This window comes from Zootoca vivipara, chromosome 7 (assembly GCF_965207765.1).
Source record: "Zootoca vivipara chromosome 7, rZooViv2.hap1.1, whole genome shotgun sequence".
Lineage (NCBI taxonomy): Eukaryota > Metazoa > Chordata > Lepidosauria > Squamata > Lacertidae > Zootoca > Zootoca vivipara.
In genome coordinates, this window is record NC_142590.1 from 63,545,202 (window position 1) to 63,565,576 (window position 20,375).

General features: G+C 40.2%; 1 protein-coding gene across 9 annotated transcripts in view; it reads left to right on the forward strand.

Moving 5' to 3' along the window:
• Positions 1–20,375, forward strand: part of PPP1R12B (protein phosphatase 1 regulatory subunit 12B) — a 102,896-nt gene that overhangs the window by 68,056 nt on the left and 14,465 nt on the right. For all 9 annotated transcript variants that reach the window (XM_035122901.3, XM_035122902.3, XM_035122904.3 and 6 more), the window contains 5 exons: positions 13,495–13,511; positions 13,966–14,110; positions 15,325–15,429; positions 15,681–15,734; positions 17,539–17,589. In XM_035122901.3, the coding sequence (XP_034978792.2) occupies positions 13,495–13,511; positions 13,966–14,110; positions 15,325–15,429; positions 15,681–15,734; positions 17,539–17,589 (372 nt within the window). The remainder of the gene's footprint in view (positions 1–13,494; positions 13,512–13,965; positions 14,111–15,324; positions 15,430–15,680; positions 15,735–17,538; positions 17,590–20,375) is intronic.

The window sequence follows — 20,375 nt, forward strand, 5'->3', positions numbered from 1 at the left end:
TTCTGGTTTGAGAAACACTGGGCGACAGGCATGTAAAGGAGCCATACAGAGAGAGACTCCTTTCTGTGCAGTTGATTGTTTAATTGGGCAATTTTCCTCATCTGTCAATTAAACTGCTTATTAGGATCTATTGTTAAGCAATTAAATCACTCCTTCGTACTCTGGAGAGCTCTTGTTGTACTGAAACAGTAAACAGGTTAATCAGGCTTCCATCATCTACACACCTTCCACTAGTTTTGTCTTATACAAGCACTAGTTCATTTCGAAATAGTATGCCTCAAGATCCATGAAAGGCTTTTTTTGTATGTGGTCCCAAAGCTTGTTCACTTAGGTAATCAGTATGCCTGTTGAGATAACTTTTCATCTTCACAAAATAAACCTGTAATAGAAATCAATTGCATGTATATTCTAAGGTGATTCAGTCTTCATACAACTTCCAGCATTCTGCTTAGCTCTCTGTATGCGAGTCAGTCTCTCAGACAGTTGGCGTTTGCATGAAGTTATTGCCATTCATGCAGCAGAGTAAAGTATACAGAAGGGAAAAAACAGGTTTTCCTCATGCTCTGACTGCCGTATTAGGAGATGTGTAGGAAGGTTCTTCTAGAGCTAATTGAGCAGTCACACTGATTTTCCTTTTGCTGGTCTTTCTCCGTGGTTTGACTTGTTTGCTTCAAATGAATCTTGACACTTTGCTCTGCTAGTGTTTCTTTGCAGTGCGCCTGCTTTCTCTGACTATGTAGAGCTGGTGTATGAATAGTATTTTCTTTCAGCAGCATAATAGACTGCAGACCATTTAGTTCCATTTTCCACTCACTCCATGATTGAAAGACTAGATATTAAATCATGGGCCTTGAAGATCTGAATTGTAGGGAGGTGACAGTTGGCTGGGAAGAGAAGCTAGCAAAAAGGATAGTTTGACCATACAGAGTGGGCATGAATGCTTTAATTCATTATCTCATGTGTACTCCTATAATACATTATTATTAGGAGGAGAATAAAACTCTTATTGACAAATTGCCTGAACAGGATTCAAGTTGTTTTCTCACAAATGATAAGCCATGGCAATTGGAGATCAAATTGTTAACTTAGTTAAGTGTCTGTTAGTAGCTACTACCAAGGTGCCAAATTTGTTCTTAGTTGCCTCCCTGCAAAAGTAAAAGTAAAATCTTACTGTACTTTTTAAACCCTGAAACACGATTGTAAGGATCCAGAGGGGTGAACACGACATCCTCTTTTAAGTTTCCTTTGCAGAAGGTTGCCCCACTGCAAAAGCAGAAGTGTGTCTCTAAATATTCCGTAATCCAAAAATGCTTCTAAAGGAAAATATTTTAGAGAGGAAATGATACCAATGCATGCATGTTTTTGCCCCCTCTCTGTGTCTTCTCTATTTGCGTCTACTGATTCTCATGCCTCCTATTTGAACTTAAAAAACAGTTTGACTGATTGGGTAGAAGGCAGAAATTTGGGGAATGTATAGAGTGCTGAAAATGGCTTATTTGAGCAGCTTGTCTTTGTACTAAATAGGTTAATAACTCTAAAATACAACTAATATTAATAATAACAGTAAACCACTATCAGTTCACATTTCAGATACAGTGGTACTTCTGGTTGCGAATGGGATCTGTTCCAGAGGCCTGTTAGCAACCTGAAAAGGTCTCATCCTGAGTGCCGCGTCTGCCCAAGGCGCGTGACATAATTCGTCACTTCTGAGCATGTGCAAAGCACGGTTTATCTGCGTGTGTGCACAGGTCACAGACGCACCGAACCTGGAAGTAACTTGTTCTGGGACTTCCAGGTTCGGCGCGTCCATATCCCGAAAAGACGCATCCTGTAACATGAGATATGACTACACAGTGACCATCGGTAGATGAAACTTAAATTGAATTTAAGTTGATATGAGCCTTTCAGATGGTATGCATGTGAGGTTTACATCTATAGTGAATAAACTAAATTAAATAAACATATTTAATGTTTATTTAACATATTAAATGTTCAGGTGTAGCCATAGGAATCCTGTGGCCCTTGGATGTTGTTGGACTTCATCTCCTGTCATACCTGATCATTGTCAATGCTGTCTGGGGCTGATAGGAATTGGAGTCACCCTGCCTGCCCTGGATAGCTCAGTTAGTTAGAGCATGGTACTGATAATGCTAGGTCTCATACACCCCAGGTAGTGTGGTTGGTGACCTTGAGCCAGACATCTTGGAGAGTGAAGTCAAATGGGCCTTAGAAAGCACTGCTAATAACAAGGCCAGTGGAAGTGATGATATTCCAGCTGAACTATTTAAAATTTTAAAAGATGATGCTGTTAAGGTGCTACACCCAATATGCCAGCAAGTTTGGAAAACTCAGCAATGGCCAGAGGATTGGAGAAGATCAGTCTACATCCCAATTCCAAAGAAGGGCAGTGCCAAAGAATGCTCCAACTACCGCACAATTGCGCTCATTTCACACGCTAGCAAGGTTATGCTTAAAATTCTACAAGGCAGGCTTAGGCAGTATGTGGACCGAGAACTCCCAGAAGTGCAAGCTGGATTTCGAAAGGGCAGAGGAACCAGAGACCAAATAGCAAACATGCGCTGGATTATGGAGAAAGCTAGAGAGTTCCAGAAAAACGTCTACTTCTGCTTCATTGACTATGCAAAAGCCTTTGACTGTGTCGACCACAGCAAACTATGGCAAGTTCTTAAAGAAATGGGAGTGCCTGATCACCTCATCTGTCTCCTGAGAAATCTCTATGTGGGACAAGAAGCTACAGTTAGAACTGGATATGGAACAACTGATTGGTTCAAAATTGGGAAAGGAGTACGACAAGGTTGTATATTGTCTCCCTGCTTATTTAACTTATATGCAGAATTCATCATGCGAAAGGCTGGACTAGATGAATCCCAAGCCGGAATTAAGATTGCCGGAAGAAATATCAACAACCTCAGATATGCAGATGACACAACCTTGATGGCAGAAAGCGAGGAGGAATTAAAGAACCTTTTAATGAGGGTGAAAGAGGAGAGCGCAAAATATGGTCTGAAGCTCAACATCAAAAAAACCAAGATCATGGCCACTGGTCCCATCACCTCCTGGCAAATAGAAGGGGAAGAAATGGAGGCAGTGAGAGATTTTACTTTCTTGGGCTCCTTGATCACTGCAGATGGTGACAGCAGTCACGAAATTAAAAGACGCCTGCTTCTTGGGAGAAAAGCAATGACAAACCTAGACAGCATCTTAAAAAGCAGAGACATCACTTTGCCGACAAAGGTCCGTATAGTTAAAGCTATGGTTTTCCCAGTAGTGATGTATGGAAGTGAGAGCTGGACCATAAAGAAGGCTGACCGTCGAAGAATTGATGCTTTTGAATTATGGTGCTGGAGAAGACTCTTGAGAGTCCCATGGACTGCTAGAAGATCAAACCTATCCATTCTTAAGGAAATCAGCCCTGAGTGCTCCCTGGAAGGACAGATCGTGAAGCTGAGGCTCCAATACTTTGGCCACCTCATGAGAAGAGAAGAATCCTTGGAAAAGACCCTGATGTTGGGAAAGATTGAGGGCACTAGGAGAAGGGGATGACAGAGGACAAGATGGTTGGACAGTGTTCTCGAAGCTACGAACATGAGTTTGACCAAACTGCGGGAGGCAGTGCAAGACAGGAGTGCCTGGCGTGCTATGGTCCATGGGGTCACGAAGAGTCGGACACGACTAAACGACTAAACAACAACAACAACACTGATAATGCTAAGGTTGCAGGTTCAATCACTGTATGGGACAGCTGCATATTCCTGCATTGCAGGGGGTTGGACTAGATGATCCTCAGGCTCCCTTTCAACTCTACAGTTCTATGTTTCTGTGATTCTATGAACATTATGAGGGCAACAAGTTTACCCCAACTGGATTATGGGGTTCCAGCTGTTCAAAATATTTGGACATGACTTTGGTACTAGAATACCCAGATTCAAATCTTAATGTAGGTGTAGAGATAACTATCTACTGGGATGAAATACTATTGTTTTAATACTTATAATGAGAACAACAAGGTATTTTGAAAATCTGTCAGGCTTCTTGTAAAAGGACAGGATATTGCACATCTGTTTATATTATTCATGACAATATATTAATCTTAAGTGTATTAACCTTACCCCATGGTGGTGCCCATTGTTCCAAATCGCTGAAAACCTCCTTTATGAACCTATTCAGATTCAATACGTATAGTGTAATCATTTTAGAAATATCTATTTAACCAAAATACCTAAATAAGTTAAAACCCTGTGCACCAACAAAATGGCCAGTTAGCATATATTTCAGATTTTGATTAATTAGTTGTATACCCTGACATTCTACCCAAACTATTTTTATTAAATAATGTTGCATTGAGGAATTTATTTCCTTTGTTGCTCTCTGCCCTGTGCAACATGGCTTCAAGACCGTTCCTTTTCTACTAGTATGACCCATCCATTCAGTTCTTAGTAATAGATAATGCAGAACTCATTTTTACTTATGGGTTCCCCCCCCCTTTTAAGTCATTTTAAGGGAACAATTCTACAACTATAATTGACTTGACATAAGCCAGACCTAGACCTTCAGAGACTTAACATCAAAGTTCTGCACTGAGCTACAGAACAACTGTTAATGTTCAAGACAGCCACTAAATAAATCTGGCACACATTTCCAGTATCCTACACTGCTGGAGGCCTGAAGCTCAGTAAGAAGCGTTAATGAATAGCCAACTTTTAGGACTGCCAGTTGTAAAGCTGAGTTTTGTTTGAAGTGCTTTTACACATCAGTTATCCCTTTTTTATTTTTATTTTTGTGTGTGTCATAAATAAGTAATAAAGACTAACCAAATTTGTGCTGAGAGCATAGGGAAACTAGGCTCCATTGACTGAGACTTCTTTTTGCTGTGCATCTCATACCAAATTGAACCAGACTTGAAGAAATGCTTCTCTAGTGTCAACAACAATCTGCCTTTAGTTCAAGAGGCAATTTCCAGCTGCCAGCGCTGTATAGCAGAGGGCCTGGTTCTCATGATGTACATGGCTCTACCTTGGCTCTGAGCGCTTACTTAAAATGTGGTATGCTCATAGTAGACTCATTGAAATCAATGAACCTAGTCTTTCAGCCTGGCAGAGAATGGCTTTTGAACTTCTGTCCCCAAATAACCAACCTGAGAGAGCATACAATGACTAAAATGTTGCACTACAACAGTATAGTGGCCATCCTCATTAGATTTGAACCACCTTCCAGGAAATGTAAGTATATTCCATTCTTCTGTAATAAAAAGACATATTCCAGTGGGTGGGATAAAAGAAGGTACAGCCCTATAACCCTTCTCACGATGAAATGAGGAGAGGCCCTGCATCTTCTGTGAATGCTTGCATTTTATTTCCTCTTGATACTGCCTTTCTGGAGAGCTTTAGATTTTATTGTCAGGTGGAATGTTTGCTCAACAGCATTTTTCTTTAAAGTGGTCAAGTAGGTAGGTTTCTGAATTCTGACCTTTTCTGAAGTTAAATAAAGTTCATCTTGATATTGTGTGCAGCATTGTCTACCTTTAGGTTTGATGCTAATGAAGTGCAGCTGCACAGACCTTGAAGAGGCAGCTGGGGAAACTGAGGCAAAAGACAGAAATAATAAAGCCTTTTAATACTACAGTGTTTCAGTCCTATTTGAGTACTGCATTGGAACCATGTGCTAGTCAGATGTAGATGCCAGTTAGAATTACAGAATTTACTTCAAATTAAACAAGTTCTGTTTCTGTTGTGAATACCATAAGCTCTTCAGCTAGATGATGAAACTGCCATTCATAACAACTAATCCTTTATGTTCTAGCAAAACCAAACCAAAACAACCAGGGATTTTTTTCTGTTAAATCCATTGATTTATAGCTCCTGAAAAATCATGCTTTGTATTAGACATATTGGGGTTATTCAGAGGTTGCTCAGTTACCCTGGGTTATTAATCACATGGATAGGATTGGAGATCTTTGAGCTAACCTAAATACATACAACTGAGAACACTGACTGGGTTTGAGAAATACATTGGGTGTCCTTGGCTGTCCAGTACCTTCTAAGCCTCTGCCAAATCTCTAGTTTTTCACAGCACACCTAACATAAAATGACTGCTTGTCATTTCCAGTAATCTTTGTCATAATGGGCATCATTGTTCTCAGACTAGTAAATAGTAGTTAAGTTTTTTCCCCTTCAAAGAGGGAGTTTAAAAGAGAATAGGGAGTGCAGTAATTGTTCATGGAACAAGGTAGGCAGTCCTTATTGTACTAATAATAGAGTACAGTTGCATCCTTTAACCCTTTCCCCTGCAGAGAGACAGAAAGGTTCCATGAAGATTTAATGCTAATATATGCCACCTGTTTTTTAACATTGGCATCTAATAAAAATCTTGTCCATTCATGCATATTTAAACACATCTTTTCAGCTTTTGTGAATAAAATTCATGGCCTATAAATCAGTCTTAAGTAAAATCACATTCTTCTTGCCTAAAGCAAGACAAGTCATGGTCTGGGAGATTAGTATAATGACATGGCTTCTATGGATAAAGACCATCCTTCCCTGAAGTTTCTACCTCATCTTAGCTGCAGTTGGTTCAGCTTTGAGCTGGGATGAAAGTCTATTGTAGAAAAGCTGCTCTATGTTCCAGCCAGTTTTGAACATGATAATTTTATAAGAGGTGGTTCAGCTACTTGGTCAAAAACAAGCTTGTTGGGTTATAGGCATGTGGCACATCAGTGGATGTTACACACATAAGCAGGAGGGGAGAACAGGCCTGAAAATACATTTGCTTTTGTTTTGGAGCTTCAGGAAATTATCTGAAAACAGTTGCTTGAAGTGAGCCATTAAGTTACTTTTCAACATGACTTAAAACTTTTCTGTGAGAAGTGGAAGAAGACAGCTTGGTTGAAACCATGAACCAAGTTGGCAAGTATTTTTGCACCTTCAAAAAGACTACCTTTGGTAACTTTTCAGTGAGTCAAAAGGGTGTAAAATTGTTCTGAGGGCAGAAAAGAGGGATCATCCCAAGGACATAAGCCATTAATGAAGCAACAGAGCCAGTGTTCTCTGGGTTGCCAAAGTTCATGGGAAATCTCAGTGCGTCAAAATAGATTTTCTGGTCTAGGAGCAGAGAAGCAGGCTTAGTGTTCACCTATTGCTTACTGAATAAAGAGTGGCAGCTTAAATAAGATACCTGTCCAGATGATAGGCTATCAGTCCTCACTGGATCGCTATAATGTGTGTCCCCATCCTCATTCTGTGGCTGTTAACTGGATGAATAGACTCAGAATATAAAAGTGGTACCTTATTGACCTGGAATGCGGGTGGAGCTGTGCGTTCAACCACAGAGCCTAGGGCTTGCCAATCAGAAGGTCGGTGGTTTGAATCCCCACGACGGGGTGAGCTCCCTGCTCCTGCCAACCTAGCAGCTCGAAAGCACATCAAAGTGCAAGTAGATAAATAGGTACCGTTCTGGCGGGAAGGTAAACGGCGTTTCTGTGCGCTGCTCTGGTTCGCCAGAAGCGGCTTAGTCATGCTGGCACATGACCCGGAAGCTGTATGCCGGCTCCCTTGGCCAGTAAAGCGAGATGAGCGCTGCAACCCCAGAGTCGTCCGTGACTGGACCTAATGGTTAGGGGTCCCTCTACCTTTACCTTATTGACCTAAAAATGCATGTATAATGTAAACTACATCAGTTATGATACCATTCGCCAGTTGAGAAAATAGCTTAGTAGTTTTTCTGTCCTGTCCATCGTTATGTATTTTTCAACCAGTGTTCCATCTTCTCATTAGTGTTACTTGGGTTTGTTTCACTGGCTATTTTGCTACTATTTATATATTTTTATTTTGTTATTTTAAGTTACATATATGTACATTTTGAGTACAGTATAGTACCACTTATATATGCTGAACTCCCATCATCCCAGACCACTGACCATACTAGCTGGGACTGATAGAAACTGTGGTTCAGCAAAATCTAGAGGGCCAGAATTTCACTACTTGGGCAGGAAGTGATTGGTGCATAGGTATAGGCTCCAGATCACCTGTCTCCTTAGTCCCATGGGATTGCTTGGTTTACTGCAGTCCACCAACAGTTTCTTTGCTTGCCACCACAGTGGGGCACAACAGGAAGCATTTTTTCACTTGTTCAGAAGTGGGCCAATGTGTTTTCTGTTGTCCTTTCCATTCAGAGCTAAAACAATGTTGCTTTCTTCTTGCTGTGTGACACCATGGTGCTGTCGTGTTAGCTACAGTACATGATCCCCGATATCCTGGAATCATGTAGTTTGCAGGAAATAAACTTTAATGAATGGTGCTGAAACAGTTTCCAGAAAAGGACTGTGAACATGACAAGATAAGCATGAAAACTTTGGAGGAAAAAAACATTTTTGGGCGGGGAGTTCAGTCAACTATCAAGCCATTGTTTTTGTTTTTTAAAAAACTTCATTCACTCATATAAGGGCAGTAATTAATATACAAAAATGCAAAATAGATTTTGCTATGCAGTCTAAGCAAGTCTTGTTTTCTGTTAGCTCAGCCAGTTGGAGAGGAGCATAAATGTTGGAAACATTTTTGTTTGCAAAAACATGTAAATATCATACTTTCCCTCCCCTTTCCTTCCCTTTGGGGTCAGATGTTGGCCATAGAAGAAAGCATTTGAAGCCAATTAAGCCCGTTTCTCTTTTGGCAGGAGACTTCAGCTGTTCATGCCTGAGTCTTTTAAAATTGCATTGCTGTAAAAGCTTTAAGGAGCATGGTTTTAATTACACTTATGCCATCTGTAGAACCTTTTGAGTTTAAAAGCAGGACTTTAATGTTCCATAATCCTACATATATCTACAATCAAAATTCTATGCTTTTCCTGGCTCTTTACAATCCTTTTGTTGTCCAAATTTACAGAATAATTGCCAATACCTAACCCTGTTCTTCTACATTAAAAACAGAAATGAAGTGTGTATGGTGAAAGAAAAAAACTATGCAGCAACTTATTTGCCCCTTTCTGTTTATTTTACTATCTGCTGCTACAGGTTCACAGTTAGGTCAGCTAAGCCCAATTTTATGAAGTTTTCTTTCAGTATTTCCACATGAGAATTAATTCTGGAAACTCACGCATGCACATTGGTTTTTTTTGTTTCTTTGCACCATTCATATGATATCGATGTCATCAAAATTCCATCTCTTCATCTTTAATCATTTAATCCAAATTTATCCATTCTGTAAGAAATCTGGCAAGTATAACATGTGCAATCATTGCTGGTGTGGAATCCTGTCAGCAAATTTGTTAATGGGTGGTTTATCATGTGTGTAGCCTCCACTTTCACAGGGCTGTGTGCGTTTGCTCCTCACCTGAGCACAATTCTTTTCATTTACAGCAACCCCTATAACTACTGATTGTTGCCTGGGGAAGGCATGTTTGAATTACAACGCCCCAGCTAGGAGGAGCTCATGCCTCCATTTTGTCCATTGTGAAACATGATAACCCAAGGCTTTGCTTTTTTTTTACTCTTGCATGCTTCTTGGGATTTATTTGGACTTTTTGTTAAAGGTGTGCATGCACAAGTGAAGAAAGACTTATGTATGTGCCCAGAATAGGGAAAGGGGGAGGAGTGATTGAGGTGAAGGACAAGGAACACAAATTGGATGCCCATATTCAAGGTATTGCATGGGCATACATGGATTGGGGGACAGGATGGAGAGCATCAATAACCTATCTTGCAGGGGAGAAAGAACTGTGGAAGTATCCTTGCTTCCACTCAAAAAACAAACCCAAGCATATGAGATTATTGTATTTATGATGTAATTCCAATTTTTAAAATTCACATAAAGTATAGTTTGAACATATGTCTACATAGTACATTTTACATAAGTTTATTCTAGAGAGAGAGAAATTGAGAACTCTATGTTGTTTATATAGGGTAGTATTCATATCAGTTGCTCTTGCTGGGATTTGTTAAATGCGAGTTTCTTCAAGATGTAGGAAATGAGTTTCTTTTCTCATTTCTCAAAAAACATTTGCCAATCATTTTTTCCTCTCTCCCAAGAAAACTTGAAGCCAGTTGTGCTGGCCTCGTCATGTGAACTGCTTAGGAACCTTAATTAAAATGTAGCCATTACCAACAGCTGCAGCAATGTCAAGAGTTGGCTTTGCTTTCTAAATAAATTCATAACACAGCTGCTCAGAGAAAGTTTGCCTTTGTCCCAACCTTAGTTTTCATAAACTTAATCATGCAATCTTGGTTCATGTGGGATACAAATAGGCCAAGCGTATCCAAGAATTCCAAGTACTGGAAAAGGTCTAAGCTTTCCAAGAAGCAACATCTGAAATGTCAAATCACTTCCTGTAACTTGTTAAGTTTTTATTCACTTGGGTAACTTGACAATGCATCATTTACAAGTCCCACTGCTTCACTGGAACTTGCTTCCAAGAAAGTGTGGTTAGAATTACATCCTTTAGCTTAGAATTTATGATTATTGTTGTTATTACATTCTGTTTCCTGGGCTCTGCCTGGTACTATGTTTCCCTCTTACATAAACCATGTCAGAACTGGTAGAATGTCATTTTATGACATAAAATTGTCATTTTATCCCCACAATGTTTTCACTTGGAATGTTCAGAAACTGGACAAAGGTCCGGTGAGATTCTGTTAGGATTCCATATATTGTCTAAGTTAGACTTCATTGAAATGGCAGGTTATGGTTTTCATTTTGCTAGAAGCGATTCATACATGACACACTTTCATTTGAATACATGGTGTACTTCATTAAAACTTGTACGAAACAGTCCTCCCCTCGCCCACAAATCGGCAATGTAACTTGAAAAAAATACACACATGTATGTATTTCTATCATATACATCCTTGTTTCTCCTCTCTCACCTGTTTGAACTACTGCAATGCGCTTTACTTGGGGCTACCTTTGAAGGTGACCCAGAAACTGCAATTAATCCAGAATGTAGCAGCTAGACTAGTGACTGGGAGTGGCCGCTGGGACCACATAACACCGGTCCTGAGAAATCTACACTGGCTCCCAGTACCTTTCCGAGCACAATTCAAAGTGTTGGTACTAACCTTTAAAGCCCTAAACGGCCTCGGTCCTGTATACCTGAAGGAGCGTCTTCAACCCCATCATTCAGACCGGACACTGAGATCCAGCACAGAGGGCCTTCTGGCGGTTCCCTCATTGCGAGAAGTGAGGTTACAGGGAACCAAGCAGAGGGCCTTCTCGGTAGTGGCACCCGCCCTGTGGAACACCCTCCCAGCAGATGTCAAGGCAATAAGCAACTATTCTACTTTTAGAAGACAACTGAAGGCAGCCCTGTTTATGGAAGTTTTTAATGTTTGTTGCTGTACTGTTTTTAATATTCGGTTGGAAGCCGTTCAGAGTGGCTGGGGAAACCCAGCCAGATGGGCGGGGTATAAACATTATTATTATTATTATTATTATTATTATTTTATTTGAAGAGTTTCTTCATATTCTAAAACATAAATATTTAGGTTGTAGTACTTGCTAATCTTAAAATAAAGTGGATTAGGTCTACAAATTTGACTTCATATCAAAAGCTGTCATTAAAAGAGATTAGCAGAGGAATATGCAGTGTGCTAAATGAATTTTGACATGAATGACTTTTCTTTGCAGTCTTCAGAGCGGGAAAGTGGCAATAAATGAATACTTTGGACCAATAAGTACACATTAGGAAGCTGGGTTCTGTACTACAGTGTGGAATTCTAGGAAGCAAGTACATCAACACTTGGGGACTTTCAGAACAAATTGCTAGTTAAAATAAATACAAACTTTAGAAGTGCCCATAAAACTAGATTTAACTTCTAAATTAGGAGTATTTTATGATGGTCCTGAGTTACTATGGCCCAATATGGACGAATGGTGATACTGAACTTAGAATATCTGGTTCAAACAGCTTTTTCGGTCAGATTCGTGAGGAAACCATGAGCGAATTGTACCTCAGCTTTAAATTTCCCAGTATGCGAAATAGAAAAAATAATGGCCCGTTATTTATTTATTAAGAAGAGTATTTATTATTTTATTGTTTAAATTTGTCTGTTGCTTTTCCATATGAATGTGCTCAAAGCTGCTCACAATAGAACAGCAAAAATGTTATTTAATGCGTCATTATAGCAATTAAATACTAAATTATTTCAAAATGTAACAACACTTTAACATAAGTCAAGTGAATGCATCAGGACTAGCAACAATTGTACATCGACATGTGATAGATCATATTTGGGATTACAGTAGTATTAAGCTTAGTGCTTTTCATTTAAAAGACCTCTAAATGAACGTAGAAAAAGAAGTCTGTGTTCACAAATCTCAGCATTGTGGTTGTGGGAATATAAACCAAGACAAAACTAAGGTTTGCCCTTCCCTCCCTAAGTTCTAATGGAATTATTCAATTAAGATCATGCTCTCACATGGAACCTAATCAATCACAAACCTCTATTAACATTAGACTAATAAATACGTAAACTCACAGACCTAAGCAAGAAGGGAAGCAAGCTATTTATAGGCATTGCAAAGTATTTTGAGTATTTATAGTGCTTCCTGTCCAAAAGGCCAGAGTATAATCAATGGGACACTAAAGATGTTAGTTTGACAACTCTAACCTTTTGATCAGATGCAAGTCTGACAGCCATGATGGATGCTTTTGCACTCACAACAACTCATTTCTGAACAGTATAAATATGTTTCCCCGTCTGTCAAGACATAAAACTGCTATTACACAAACATTTCAAACCCTTTCACCAAATCCTTTGGAACCCTGGATGCCGTGTAGAAGTTGCTGTTTTTGACACAGTTTTGTTTTTCTCATCTTTGGACAGGTTCTGATGCACACACTTCTTCTGTAAGCTTTGATATTGGAGCCCTGTTTACAGAAGATTGTCAGGATTTATGTTTTTATTATGTTTTTAGATATATTGCAAGCCAGCCAGATGGGCGGGGTATAAACAACAACAACAATTACAAGAAGAATAGTGTGCATGTCTAGTTATGAATGTTCCACTCACCCTTATTGTGTGGATTACTTGGATGAATATGAATCCACTTATTGCATTTATCCATGTAAGGACGATGAGAGCTCATCTTCATGAAATGGCTTTAATTCACAATACATGCAATTCTTCAGAACAGAACTTCACATACCTATATCAGATTGTATATATTACATATATTAATACACACACACACACACACTTTAGTGTAGGACAGTAATAAAGGTCCCCTTCATGTAAACTGTGTATAAAAAAATATGGAGATTGTATGTATGTTTACAACAAGATTTTCCCTTTGCCTTGAATGCCTTTCAATTTATTTAAGTTGGTTCAAATGAACCTATAGACAAGGTGCAGCAGTTTCACTCCATTGGGTTTATGGTGCAGTCACTTGTCAATCGCTTTCACAATTGTCAGACTTCAGTGGCTGTTAACACTGGCTTGTTTGTTTAAGTTGCTAATCGTGTTTTCTTTTTCTCTCCCTCTTATAGCATGAGAGGCTTTCCAGGTAAGCTATTCAGAATGTCTGCTTTTCTCTGAGCATACATTTCTATACGTTTCTTCCCAGCATTTTTCTCTAAACTGCTTATGAAGCTAGAATCAGGGATCTTGATAACCTGTCAGTGACTTAGTAGGTACCCCTTACATAATATGAACTCGCATTCCTTTACCCAAACCAAGTTTGTTTTAACAGTGAGCAGCAAAAGGATATAAATGTTTTTCTGATTACTTGAAGATTCCACCCCTTTTATCTTTCCCACACATTTGAGTTAGAGGAAAGTATTTATTGGGGAACACTTTTTGTCACATATAATACGGTATCTCTCTGCAACTCTCCTAATTCCCCCACCCCTAAATTACCCAAACACTAAAACTTTGAAAAACTAGTGATTGAGAAAGATACAAGTCTGTAAGTGGTCTTAAAGTGAGTGGAGCTGTTTTTATATCATGTTTGATGCCAGGTTGGACGCAGCAAGTTCAAGTACTGGCACCAGCGATGCCTACGGGGACCGGCCCTCTGGTCGCAGTGCCTACACCAGAAGAGAGAATCGCCTGGCTGCCCTCAGCAGCAGGACGGAGGATGACAGTAGCAAGGATTATAAAAGAGTGAGTAATTGAAATGGACAGGCCTTCAGGCCTTCTTTCTTCCCTACCCCCATCCATCATTTATCTAATAAGCAGCAGTTTCATGTAAAGCTGGACTCTGTTGGAAAATAAAAGAAAAACAATAAAAAATATATATGCACAAATGCCAATACAGCATAGTCCCAACAAAGAGCCTGCTAAAGACAAATAAGCATCCACTGAGAGAGCAAGTTGAATGAGGAGAGTATTCAACAGGACTTGGCACTGGTACATTTGTGTTTCTACCCACTGCCTCTTCCATGGGTGTGCTAAGCAGCCTTGGGCAGGTTACCAATCTTTCGCGTCTGTAAAATGTGGATTTCTTGCACTGTGGAACTTGTACTGTGGATCTCTGGAAAATGTCATAGAAAACATCCAACTTTCTGAATAGTTCACTTGGAAGATCACCATTATTTCAGTTGCTAAAACATGTTCTGTCATTTTGCATGTTTCGAAGCAGAAAGTGCACAGTGCCACCTGGTGCAATTGCTTGTTGACTTGGTGGTGGGGCAGGAATGGATTTGCTTCTATTTGTAGCAGTTTCCACACAAAATCTGCTTTCATGTTAGTAGTGATAGTTGAAAGGTAGTAGGGGTGACCTGAATGGAGTGTTGTGCATCACTTCAGATTAGGATTCATTGAGTTAACAGAGTAGTGTCATTCACACGTTTAGGAGACCCTTTCCTTGGTGGATTTGCCTACATGGAATCCTTGTGCATGGCATATTTTCAGGTTCTTCTATGGAGTGCTATTGGAGCTTGCCTTCATTTCACATGAATGGAAAGGATGTACTCTGGAATAATGATTAGATCTCTCTTGAGACCAGGCAGGATCAGTTGTAGCGGGTTCTTTTAGGGAAGCCTGTTTGCCATTACCAGTCTTCTAATTCAGGAATACCTGATAAGTTTCCAAGGAGCACTAGGGTTCCCCTGGAAGAGAGTTGTTATTTTTAAAGTAAATACACGCAGGAGTTTGCATGAGAATTTTTGTGCATTGTTTGCTTAACTTCCTATTCTACAATAAATTGGAGAGGATACCTGATGATAATGAGTTACAGTTCATACTGCTGCGGTACAATCTGGTCTCCAGGGTCTGAAAGCAGCAGGACAGGCATCTATTTAACTGCATTATATGACTGTTGATGTTTCAGTAGATGACACTGTGAGTTAACTCTGCTTCTCTTTTTTTCTATCCAGCTCTATGAGAGTGCCCTGTCTGAAAATCAAAAGCTGAAATCAAAACTGCAAGATGCTCAGTTGGAGCTCGTCGATATCAAGACAAAAATTGACAAAATAGCCCAGGTGAAGAGACCTAAGAAACAAGGGATGTACTGGGATTGCAGCCAGACAAAAACAAATGTTTGGCCCTGGTGATAAGGAGTTAATAGCATTGGAGGAGGGCTATCACTGCTTCTCAGACAAATGATAAAATAGAAGCAGTTGTGCTGTAATGTTATATCACTTGGTTTCTTAAGAATTCTGATTTTATTTGGAAAGGATTTATTTGTAACACTTTCTACTTTTGTGATAACTTTGGTTTTTCATTTCAATAGCAGAAGCAAGAAAAAACCTCTGACCGTTCAAGTATGCTAGAGATGGAAAAGAGGGTATGTGTTTCTGCTTTTTGATGTCCACTTACTTTAAACTTAGCATGGTTTTAGAATGCATACTCATTTTGAAATAGAAATGCTTGGGTAATACCCAACTCCTCCTTGGCTTCTCATACTTGTGGGTTTTTTTTTTGGTTAACTATAAAACTGTTCATTTCGGCATCCTGGCATAATAAGATACACTGTTTGATAAATCACTACTAATGAAGCCCAGAACTTACTGTTCTAGCATGGCTGTTGATGTCATATAGTTGATTAGAGACATTCCATTGATTGTGGTTCTATTTTGAAAACATGAGATCGAATAGAGTCAATTTTATCATGTTATCAAAATACGCTAACTCATTGTGTTACAATTATTTAAAATGTGCAAGTTTCTTATGAAGATGAGTACTAAAAATACTTAAATTCCAGCAAAGTTTAAATCTAAAGATGAACACATAACAAGCTTAATATGTAAGCATATTATGTTTGTGCTACTGAATTCCCTTTATCCAGTACAAAAGCTCTGTTTCTTCTTGAGCTTATTGGCATGTAAGTTCTTAAAATACCTTCCAAATGCTTTCCTTGGAAAACAGTAAATCATTTGTGGTTTCAGTGCCCCATTTTGATTTTGTTTATTATTTGCTTCCCCCCCCCCCCCAGAAAATATTGCCTTTGGGTTTTGTTTTGATTTGTTTTAAACAGAGTTTTGTAAGATGTAGGATGAGAGGTACAATTGAAGTTGGAGTTCTACAGTTCAGTGAAAGCAGCACTCACCTGGCTTCTAGTTGCCTGCATTGCTGCTACAAACTGAGAGGGAGAGAGGGAGGTCTGAGGCGGCAAGTTCAGTGCAATGGAAATGCACTGACAGGAGCATTGGGGTTGGCTTCGTTGGTGTGTTTGCACTGCACCAACCTTACAGTCACCTCCCCCCTCCCGTTTTTCATCTCGGTGCTCAGCAGCAAAGTGGATCAGGTGAGCTACTGCCTTGAAAGCAATTGCCCCTTGTTATTATCCACCAGCAACTGGTATTCAGTGCCTCTTGCCTTGGAACATAGAGGTTTCCTATAGCCATCCTGGCTCAATGCCATTGATTCTTGCCTTCTTGTCTAACACTTTCCAGTATGGTGTGCATGTTCTTTTTAAAGAGGTGTTTTCTTTGCACTCGGAGCTCTCAGCCAGAGGATAAATAAGAAAGAGTAACTTGGCACACCTTCTATCCACTTTAGTAAAATGGTGCTATGCCGGTTTCGTTTGTTTGGGAAATGGTACGTCCAGTACTTAACTTTCAAACTAGCTAAATTAAGTATCTCCAGGGTGCAATTCAAACTGTCCACTATCCATAGGCTGGGGCTGGAAACTGAGCTCTTTTCAATGACTCCACTGGCTCCTATAAAGCTAATGACAAAACAGTTGATTGTGGGGTGAAAGGAGCTGATAGGTAGTTGTGGCTAGGCTAGAGCTGCAGGAGGAAACATCAAAAGGGCCTGTATAGAGTAAAGGTGACACTTAAGATTCTGGATTACAACTCCTCTCATCCCTGACCGTTGGCCATGCTCTCTAGGGCTAAGGGAGTTGAAGTTCAAAAACATCTGTTCCCCATCCCTGGTGCAGAGGTTGGAGATGAGCTGTGTGAACACACCAAGAAGAGTTTTTTTGACATTGTTTGTTCTTAATATAGGCTTTGTGATGTTTGACAACCTTATTAATGCTATTAATGATACATTTTCCTTCACTGAGGGAAATACAGCCATAACGTACATTTTCATGTAGAAAAATTACACAAAAAATGGTAATTGTGAAAATATTTTTTAAACAGGAGAAACGAGCTCTTGAGCGGAAGCTCTCAGAAATGGAGGAGGAGATGAAGGTATGCACAATTCTTCACTTATTTTCCGCCTTCTGTACATAGTAGCATAATTTTGGATTGTCATGTGAGACTGCTGTTTTTTTTTGCTGCAACAGATTAACAGCTGCCCCTCAGAAAATATTAGAATAGTGTAAGTCATTGTTAAAATGTTGGTATTGGATTAACCATTCATGCATGCACACCACTACTAGCTATTGGGAATTTATTTATTCATAAAAAATATTTATAAGCCATCTTTCATCCCTACAGGGCTCTCATGGTGGTATTCAAAAACAAAAACAGATTTAGGCTATAAACCAGATTAAGAACAGAAAAGAAAACACATTAAAACCTCTGCATACTAACAATTCAGAGCCATGCAGAATAGAAACCATTTTACTGCCCCCCCCTGAAAATAAGTAGAGAGAAGCCATTTTTACCTCCCTTGGGTGAGAGGGCCACAATTCTAGTTACTGCCACAAATAGGGCCCTGTCTCCTGCAGTCACCTCTTTAGGCAGTGGAACCATGCCACAGGGCCTTAGAAGATGATTGTATACTCATATGGGAAGAGATGGCCTTTCAGATATCCTGGCCTCAAGCCATCTGAGGCTTTATAGGTAAGCACCAGCACCTTTATTTGTGTCCAGAAGCATATCAGAAGCCAATGCAGTTGGTATAAAACAGAGTGAATTTGGTCTGTGCCGTGCATACCAGAAAGCAATTTGGCTGCAGTATTTTGCACCAGCTACAGTTTTCAAACTGCAGCCCCACACAGTTTGTGCTGCAGTAAACTAAATGGCAACTGGCTGAGACATGCATCACTATAGCCAGCTCCATCTTCTGCAGGAAAGGGGCACAGCTAGTGCACCAGTCAAAACTGGGCAAAGGCCTTCCTAGCCGTAGCAGCAACCGAATAATCGAGGACCAATGCCAAATCCAGTAAAGCACACAAGCTGTGGGAGAGAGTGCATCCCCGTCCAAAGCAGGCTGTAGTCCAGATAAGATTGCTGACTACCAGAACCGTTGGTCTTGCTTGGATCGAGCCTCAGTTTGTTGCCCCACATCTAATTCATCTCTGCATCCATTCAGGACTTCCACAGCCTTCTTGGAGATTAGTTGATCAGGTAGTGCTTGGGTGATAGGGAGTTGGTGGATATACCAAAATTTAAAGTGTGCTAAAAAGTCTGCCCAAAACTTCACCTGCAAGGAAAATAGAAATGTTTCCCAAATTGCACGATAAACATGTTGCATTTTCTCTTGAGTTTTGTATGTAGTGCCTTGGCAAATGCCTCCTGAGTTTGTATGCTCCATATCTCTGAGGCTCTTATTCCTTTATGGTGATACCATTTTATTATGAAGCAGGGTGAGGGTGACTGGTAGCAACGTGTGCTCTCAGTCCCCAGCCAACTGTTAGAAATACAGTGGCCACAGAGTATGCAGAAGTTCACCCCTGCTTTAGTGACATCACTTCAGACGCAATTTAGAGAGTGGCTTTTCCTGATGAAAGAAGGGATCTTTTTTCTTGGTGCTCTTGCCATAGGGATAAGAGGCAAAAGTGGACACAAGCCCTGGCCACGCAGTATTACTGTGCATGTCTACTCGGAAGTTGGTCCCATTGAGCTCAGTTGGGATTACATGTGTATAATATATGATTGCTGCCTAAGAGAAGCACCCACTGCTGCAACATGGCCAAAAACCATGTCTTTGCCGAACTAGTTCTTGCTGTATAAATGCATCCAATGCTTTAGGTTTCTAAATGGGAAAGCTATTAGTAAATGTTATGAATGGTAAAAGAAAACAGAAACAACAGATTTTGTTATTGCACAGCACATGCATGTAAAATTGCAATATGGGCATAGAGAAGCCACTGCCTGTACATTGTCTGGGAAAGTGCAGTCAGTTATAGTTTTTCCATGTCTCCAAACAAACCACAAGCTGCCTCCAAGGTTCCTCTTGGCTTACCGTGCATGGTTTGTTTGCAGAAGACAACCTGTGAGCCTGCGTTCACACGTAACACTAAGCGAAACAACAGCTTAGTTCCAGGTAGTGTGGCACTAACAGAACCAGGAGTGGAAAGAAGTGGTGGTGATTTTTGCTCTGTGTCCCTGCACACTTGCTTATCCACGTTTAGCTATGGTTTGGCTTAGTGTTCACTCTGCGTATCTGTACACAGTTTGATTGGTATACAGATTCTCTTTTACTCTGAAACACTGTGGTCAAAATGTGCAGCTGACAATTGTATAAAAAGTCATTAAGTGGAACTGTGCATTCACCTCAGACCTGTGCCTCATCAATGCTGAGGATCTGGGATATTTTGACCCCCTTGGGATCTGAGGTGGGCACCCAAGTCATTGGAACCACTTCAGAAGGCTTTAAATGTGTTTGATATAATTTTGTAACCTTCCCCAATCTCTTTATCAACAGAAGATGCCAGGCAAGTGAGGAGGCAGGCAGGCAGGCAAAAGAGGAGTTATACAACTGAGAGCTCTAGCTTCCAATTAGGATGTTTTACCAAGCTCCTCCTTTAACTTCCAATCACAGTGCTTTTGGGAGGAAGAATTCCCCACCTGACCATCCCAGCAAGGGAGAGCTGCCCTCACACTGTTGCTGCATTTCTCTAGTGCACTGTCACTAATCTGATCTCTGATCAGGCAACTGTACTTGGTAAAGGCGTTTCAGTTTGTTGGTTCTTTTTCTGACAGACTCCGCTCTAGATTTGGGGTGGAGAATGCCCTTTTTGCATCTTTCCCCCTCATGCTCACAAGTGAGGGTGTATGCGCAGCAACAGCAACAGCCGCAATGTAAT